The 8,531-nt window shown below is 37.6% G+C and overlaps 1 protein-coding gene across 1 annotated transcript in view; it reads left to right on the top strand.

The window, feature by feature from the left end:
• MUC19 (mucin 19, oligomeric) overlaps positions 1-8,531 on the top strand; it is a 97,707-nt gene that overhangs the window by 63,368 nt on the left and 25,808 nt on the right. Inside the window, exons 36-45 of the mRNA XM_065888182.1 lie at positions 77-175; positions 781-828; positions 3,503-3,538; positions 4,629-4,682; positions 5,411-5,464; positions 6,080-6,133; positions 6,235-6,288; positions 6,819-6,872; positions 7,302-7,352; positions 8,231-8,266. Of these exons, the coding sequence (XP_065744254.1) occupies positions 77-175; positions 781-828; positions 3,503-3,538; positions 4,629-4,682; positions 5,411-5,464; positions 6,080-6,133; positions 6,235-6,288; positions 6,819-6,872; positions 7,302-7,352; positions 8,231-8,266 (540 nt within the window). The remainder of the gene's footprint in view (positions 1-76; positions 176-780; positions 829-3,502; positions 3,539-4,628; positions 4,683-5,410; positions 5,465-6,079; positions 6,134-6,234; positions 6,289-6,818; positions 6,873-7,301; positions 7,353-8,230; positions 8,267-8,531) is intronic.

The following is an 8,531-nucleotide window of genomic DNA, read 5'->3' as shown; positions in this document are numbered from 1 at the left end:
ATTATTGTTTTAAATTGATTCCTCAGACCCCTTCAGAAGGTTATGTTTTCATCCCTATTACTTCTTTTGTGACCAGGTGGAATCAGTAGATCAGTAGGAGCTACCAGAGGTGCTGGTAGTGGAGGCCCAGTTGGAGCATCAAGCTTTGGAGTCACTTCTGCTGGGAACCAAGCAGGCAAGACTCACCAGGGTGCTCTTTTGGTGGTCCAATATGAGCATGCCTTAGGACCAAATTACAATAATGATTTAAGTTAATTTAAGCAAGGACCACATTTTTTGAGAAATCATTAAGAGGTGTTCTAGGTTTATTATTAACATCTAAATTTGAAATTTACTTAAATGGCAGTAAGTTTATAATTTTTACAAAATGAACCATGTGAAGATAATAGTCAGTTATCCTTTTAACCAGACACAACTAAAGAACCATATGGAGAAACTACTGAAGTGGGTGAAAGCATGACCAGATCAACTACACCCAGAAAATCAGGTGAGTGGGAAGGGAAGCTATTGGCCCTAGTTACAACCCAACATAAGGTTTTTTGATAAATCTGATAAATATCCATTATTGGATATTAGTGTATTATAAGTTTAGAAATCAGAAAATCTGATCCAAATTATCTGGTATTGAAGACCTTGGATATTTTGTTAGGTGTTTTCAGACCAGTACTGCAACTGCAACATCTGGACTCAAAGTAGTTAAATTGTTAAATGTCCAGGTAGTGTCCCAATAAAATAAGAACATTGCTCATGACTTTCTACTTTTAATCTCACATTCCATAGGAGCCACCCCTGGCTCAACAATTGCACCAGAAATATCCACTACTACTGGTAAGTAAGCAGGAGATGTGAGATGTATTTTTTGACTTGTTTTCACGCTCACTGGCTAATTAAAAATGGCAAAATAATTAATAATAATTCCAGTTAAATAATACAATGCCCTAAAATCTATTATGCTATTTAACTATTTAAATAAGTATTGTTATCTGATTTTACTCATGAAGAACTTAGAAAAGATATTACATAAGTTGGTCCAGGTTCTACAGCAAAACAAATAGTGAAGACAATATATATTTTTTAACATCTTTATTGGAGTATAATTGCTTTACAATGGTGTGTTAGCTTCTGCTTTATAACAAAGTGAGCCAGCTATACATATACGTATATCCTCATATATCCTTCCTCTTGCATCTCCCTCCCACCCTCCTTATCCCACTCCTCTAGGTGGTCACAAAGCACAGAGCTGATCTCCCTGTGCTATGTGGCTGCTTCCCACTAGCTAGCTATTTTACATTTGGTAGTGTATATATGTCAATGCTACTCCCTCACTTCATTCCAGCTTACCCTTCCCCCTCCCTGTGTCCTCAAGTCCATTCTCTACTTCTGTGTCTTTATTCTGTCCTGCCTCTAGGTTCTTCAGAACTTTTTTTTTTTTTTAGATTCCATGTACATGTGTTAGCATATGGTATTTGTTTTTCTCTTTCTGACTTACTTCATTCTGTATGACAGACTCTATGTCCATCCACCTCACTACAAATAACTCAATTTTGTTTCTTTTTATGGCTGAGTAATATTCCATTGTATATATGTGCCACATCTTTATCCATTCATCTGTCGATGGACACTTAGGTTGCTTCCATGTCCTGGCTATTGTAAATAGAGCTGCAATGAACATTGTGGTACATGACTCTTTTTGAATTATGGTTTTCTCAGGGTATATGCCAAGTAGTGGGATTGCTGGGTCATATGGTAGTCCTATTTTTAGTTTTTTTTTTTTTTTTTTTGCGGTACGTGGGCCTCTCACTGCTGTGGCCTCTCCCGTCGTGGAGCCCAGGCTCCAGACACGCAGGCTCAGCAGCCATGGCCCACAGGCGCAGCCGCTCTGCGGCATGCGGGACCCTCCCAGACCGGGGCACGAACCCGTGTCCCCTGCATCGGCAGGCAGATCCCAACCACTGCGCCACGAGGGAAGCCCAATTTTTAGTTTTTTAAGGAACCTCCATACTGTTCCCCATAGTGGCTGTATCAATTTACATGTGGAGACAATATTTTTATCCATTGTTTACTGACTCCACAGTGTGCTCTTTACCACAAGGGCATCCTTCACTAAGGAAATATAGAATGATCATTAGTGACCCATTAATAAAAGCTTGCATTTAATATTTACATAGATTAAATTTTCCCCATTTCTAACTATAAAAACTACAGCAGCAGATAATAAAAAGAAGTATAACATTTTTAATATGTTGAGAAACTTTGGCATTTTGCCATTCTGAAATCACAAGATTTGAGGCATTTATGAAAACTATAATACTATTGTTTTGCAAATCAAAATTTTATCTCTTTATTTCTTTTTACAGTTATTACAACACGACGTAAAATTAACAAATACTTATAAGACAATTTTTTCTTAACAATAAATGGACTATTTATTCAAGCCTATAATATATTATCAAGTTTCTAGACTAGTAACATTGGGTCGGCCAAAATGTTCATTCGGGTTTTTCTGTAGCATCGTATATGGAAAAACCCGAATGAACTTTTTGGCCAACCCAATATACTCATATCGAGTATATTGGGAAAAACTTCATTTCTCAGTTTGCAGGTTATCTAATAGAACCTAGGTTTTAGTGAATAAATTGTCCAATATTTAAAGAGTAGATTGCTTATTCTTTCTTTTTCTGGTAAAGATTTATCCTATGTTTATTCTAACTACTCTTACAAACTCCCCTTATGTAAAATTATTTTACAAACTAATCACTAGAAAATAATTAATTTGATAATTTGATTCAGACTAAATGTATAATATTATCTGTTCAATCTATGGTTATGCTAACCTAAATGAATTGCCATGCTTCATATTATATATTGAACATAATAATTATAAATTAATTCCATAGTTACTAATATGTGACTCCTGGGCACCGTATGTATTTTATCTTTTGCATTTTCCAAGTTCAAGACTTTAGTCTTTAAATGGAACCAAAGAAGAATTACATATGTGTAAACATTTTATTTGGGAAAAGGGCAATGCCTTTGTTTTTAGTTTGATAATTTGTAACTCATAGATGATTTCTTAAAAGAGCACTTTACAATTTATCTCCCAAGAGATCTCTCACCCTGAATAGAATTTCTAAGATGAGCCTTTGTGGAAATAACATATTTCTGTTTTTTAATTAAAAAATTTATATATCATGGCATTTGAAGCATTGTGGTGAATTTTTTTTTTTTTTTTTTTTTGGTACACGGGCCTCTCACTGTTGTGGCCTCTCCTGTTGCGGAGTACAGGCTCCGGACGCACAGGCTCAGCGGCCATGGCTCATGAGCCCAGCCGCTCCGCGACATGTGGGATCTTCCCGGACCGGGACATGAACCCATGTCCCCTGCATCAGCAGGCGGACTCTCAACCACTGTGCCTCCAGAGAAGCCCCATTGTGGTGAATTTTAAAAATAAAATTCAAATATATTATTTAATTGAAACATGAATTTAATTTTTCTTTATTAGGCTCAGATAATACAATTCCACCTAAACCTGTTGTAGGTAAGTTGATATTAAAATGACAAAATTATGCTTTTTCACAATGTGCCTTTAAATAATATTTCTAATTTTTCTACTTGAACACTGAAAAATATCTAAGGGACTGTTATATTCTTCTCAAATTTTAACCTAATACAAATTAATCTGTATGAATTGAGATAAATAAAAATGTACATTTATAAATATATTTGTATTTTTAAATTTAGTGCCATTTAAGCAGCCTGAAGTAACAGATGAAAAAATGTCACATTATAAATGTGGATTTGAAAAAAATGGTGTTACAGTAACTAGAATCAAAAATATGATAGCAGAAGTCTTAAATTATCAGATTAATAAAACATAAACTTCAAATTAGATTTTGGTAGCATAGGGCTCTTGCTTTTTCTATTTTTATACCTTCTTAAATCATACCAAAGACATTGAATCTCATATATAGTCATTAAATTCTGCACTGGTTGTGTACAAACTTACAGAATCAATCAAATAAACAAAAATGACTCTAGAAATACACTCTTTATTAAATAAAAAGGCAGTTCCATATTTCTCAGCATATTATTTGTCACCTATCATTTCCATTAATTTTTTTAGCTTTTATTGCATCCTGGTGTCTCTTTTAAATTTAACAGTTTTAAAAGATATGCAAAAGAAATTTATTTTTTAGAATGTTCCACTTTTTCTTAATTGTTCCCCCTCTGCATTCTTTTAGCATTTACATTTGAGTATAACCTCCATGAGGACAGACATTTTTTTCTTATTTTGTTCACTGATATAAAATCCCTTTCTGGTCCTTATCTGATAAGGTGTTTGATTTTGATACTTGCCCACCTGATCCACTAGATTCTACCTTTGTGGAATGGGGACCATTCAATATACATCACTCTGTTGTCACTCATTACCTACTACCAGAAACCTGAGAGATCCTTTAAGACAGGCATTTCCAACACAGGTATGGCTGAAATAATAATAACAGCACTGCTATAGGCACTCAGGACATGAAGCTTTTTGTAGGGCTGCTGTGAAAAAATAATACTAAATGCCTCTTCCCCATATCCCAAATGCCCAGAATTTACTGTTCTCCTATTTTCTACCTCAGAGGCTACAACTTCCAGAGAAGGTACTGGTACTGCTGGAATTGGATTCCAGACAGGTGAGAAGGGGCAGCTCCTGTCTTGCTATTACCACTAATTATGACACAGGAGATCCTAGAGAGAATTTCTGGGGAACAGTTCATATTTACTCTACCAATACTGCATTTTAGGCAAATTAATTATTTTTCAGTTTTGAATTTTTTTTCTGAAAAGTTGCTAATAACAGTCTAGAGTCGTAGCTGTAATCCTGAAGTTGGGATTGTGGTAATTGTTATGAATAACTTCTCCTGTGGATTTACATATATCATAAGCTTTGACAAGGGAAGAGTGAGAAAACTTTGTATTCCTGAGAAACTGAGAAGAGTTACAGGAACCTAGGAAACATGTCTGTCCCACGTAGATGTATGCTTTTCACAAGGAAGTGATGAAGAGCACAGTATTTTCCCAGTGTCTCAAGTTCTCAGCACACTCATGGCTTCTGTTTCGAAACCAGTGTAGCATCAGAAAGCCAAGTCATAGGGAGTAAGACAGGAAAGGGTGGGAGAAACCCACCCTGTTTCCTCGATGTAGAATGCCAGGAAGTGTATCTCTGGTTGAGAACATTGTCACTATTATTGCTTTGGTAATAAAATGGTTAATGAAAAACTACACAGAGCTCATCAACAGAGAAGAGTCAGTGAGCAGTCCAGTTAGATACTATGAAGATATACCTAGGTTCTTTCTAGAAGCATGCTTTTAGGAAAGAAACATGAGCACCATGGTGACTACATTTCATTTTGTGTTTCAGACACCACTGAGGTAGCCCCTGGCACAACTGTTGCCCCTGGCAATTTCAACACAGGTGAGTCAACAAGGTGACATATAATCTTCCACAGTCCTCCCACAAATTAGATGTCTCCTCTGTTACTATCTTTTGCAGACCTCCTGCCATATCCTTTCCATGATCCTTAAATATTCTCCAGTTAATTCTTTCCTCCTTCTCTCCCACAGAAGGAGAAAGTGAAACAACCAGAGTTGGAATAGCCAAAGGTGAGCCCTGCTAAGCTAATACCTGAACTTTATGATAACTTCACAAAAACAATCTTATGAAAATATATCTGCACTGTTTATGTATGTTATATTGAGCAAATTCAGAAAAACAAGACAAGACAGTCTCCTTATTTCCTGAGCTTATAAGAGCCTTCACTAGACTATTGTGAAGTCAAACTAGGGATAGATAAACTGGTAATGTAGAGAGAAATTTCCTATCTCCCCTCCAAAAAAAGGGACCTGATAGTTGAGCACTTTCTCAGTAAAATTGTAGAAAGACATGTTACAAGGGGCATATATGGACCACTTACTGGTACTAAAAGTCTCAGGGTTATAGTTTGCTACTGCACGGAGACTTTAGATTCCTGTTTAAATCACGTGGTGAACAGCAATTGAGCTAGTGACCACTGACCCTTTCTTGTTTTAGGTACTACAGGTAGAGTCTCTGGAAAAACTCTGGAACCTGGAAGTTACAACACAGGTATCTGGACAGTGGCACCTTGGATGATATATTCTGACAAAAGCACAGTGTGTACTTTCCCACATCCTAGTCTTTACTCCTTCCTTTCTTTTCTCTGTCAGAGGTCACCACTTCCATGAGAAGAAGTGGGACCACCCAACCAGAACTTCCAGGAGGTGAGCTCTTTTAATCTGAGGCTTTGGGACTTTCATCAAATCTCTGTTTGTGAATACAGTGAACACATTAGTGTGAAAGTGGGAAAAGGAAAGGGGTCTGAATTTCCTCTGGGAACACAATATGCCAGAGTCACAAACCTGGGTCTGCCTAAGAATTCCATGACCTCAGATGTCTCCATCTGGATTTCCAGAGGCCTGGGCTTGCAGAGCTAGTTGTTGAATGGCATGAATGAGGGTGACTGCTAGCCAGCCCCTGCCTACCAAGTCCCCTATCCTTTTATATGGTTTGCCATGTTCTCATAACACTTACTAACATCTATCACATCGACCTATTTATTATGTTTATTGTTCACTGTTGGTCTCCAGTTGCTAGAATGTAACTTGCATTAGGGGAGGGATCTTTGAATATTCTGCTTGCTGATATATGCAAGGGCCTGAAACAATATTGCACAGAAGAGACGCTTAATACATACTAGTGGAATGATGAAATGTATACTTATTTTGAGGCTTCACTCTATTTGCTTTAATAGGTATCACCATGGTTTTACCTGGAGCCAGCAGCAGTTCACAGAGTTCCATGTCAGGTAAGATGGACTAAATAAGTTAACCTTATCAGAGTATTAGAGTCAAGGAGATCTATTTTAAATATCTGAATATCAAATTAGCTCAAATAATTGATGAGTAAAGCTTAGAAAGACAAACCCATCATCTGCCTTTTTCCTCCTTCAGGCAGCTCTATCACCATTCTAGGGAGCCCAGGGTCTGGAAGTGAACAGGTGAGGGTGACATAAGGTCTCCTTTCACTTTCAGTGACTCTATGGAAAGGGAACTCTAATAACAACAATGATCAATAGGTGGGTCAGGAAAGGAAACTGTGGGAGTAATTGATGGTTCATTTCCTACAGAATCAAAGATCTGCAGGAAAGGTCTCCAGTGATTCAAGGCTGCATAGCTACTTCAGTATTCACTGGGGAGTTAATGCTGTGTTGATCCCTTTATTTTTCTCACTTTAGGTACTTCAGGAGAATTCCCTAAGACAACCATATCTGGAAGTTCCCACACAGGTAGGTTAACAAGAAGGAAATCTTGCTATTTAACCTCATAATGTAGTTAGTAGACCTGTTCTGATAAAATATCAGCATCATTCTTTTCTTAATATTCCAAATCCTCAGAACTCATCATTCATCACTTTATTTCCTCAGAGGCCACAAGATTAATAGGAGGCAGTGGCACACCTGGAACTGGACTCAGACCTGGTACAAATGGGTTGCTCATAGTTTGGGGTTTAGCATGAATTATGATTCTCCATAGGTTTGCCTGTTGGGAGTTGTGATCTCCTGCAGAGTAGTTTTCATTGGCTTTTAGGATTTTCTTAGATTTAACATGTTATGGAAGAACTTTCAATACTAGCATCTAGCCTCACAGATGTAACTTTCTAAAGATGGGCTGATGTGTAATCCATGTGAGGGGTTTCTCCTTGGGATGACATACACATCAGGGGGACCAAGGAATATTACACACTTAGGAAGAAGAGAAAGTAATGTGAACAGGCCTATCTATATAAAGGTTTTCTCGCTCAAATAGTCAATAATGATATTCAGTATTTTCCTTGGCACATTCAAATATTTTTCTGGTTTTTGGCCCACAGTAGATAGCACTGCAGTACCAGGAGGTCAAGCAACTGGGAGTGTGACAGGTGAACCTGGGAGAAAACCACCTTGTTTTCCTGTCTTGGAATAAATGGGTTGTCTGAGAAAGTTGCCTCAACTTGGGAACATTTTGATTGCTTTTTTAATGGCATTTGTCATAGAAAAGGTTTATGACTCTCACCTCATCAGGAAGCAGTGAAAGGACCCTTTGATACAGCACATTTCTTCTAGAGGCAGGTCTTTAGGAGACATACACAAGTCACTGTGATGACTTTAGACCCTTTGTGTTTCAGGCACCACAACTGTTGCCCTTGGCAGTTCCAACACAGGTGAGTCGACAAAATGGCAGGAAATCTTCCATGGATTCAGCTATGATGAGTTTACTCCAGTGCTATCCTGTGTAGGAGAACTACCACATATTTTCCATGGTCCTTGCATGGTTTCCAATCATCTCTCTTCCGTTTCCCCCTCTCTCAGAGGTCACAACTTCTGTAGAAGAAAGTAGAACAGCACGAGTTGGAATAATCATGGGTGAGCACTGCTGAGTCACTACTTGTACTTTCTAATGTCTTCCTAATAAAAAGTCTTGTCTGA

This window comes from Phocoena phocoena, chromosome 11, assembly GCF_963924675.1.
Source record: "Phocoena phocoena chromosome 11, mPhoPho1.1, whole genome shotgun sequence".
Lineage (NCBI taxonomy): Eukaryota > Metazoa > Chordata > Mammalia > Artiodactyla > Phocoenidae > Phocoena > Phocoena phocoena.
The sequence above is the reverse complement of the archived record's forward strand: the minus strand, read 5'-3'. Positions and strand labels throughout refer to the sequence as shown.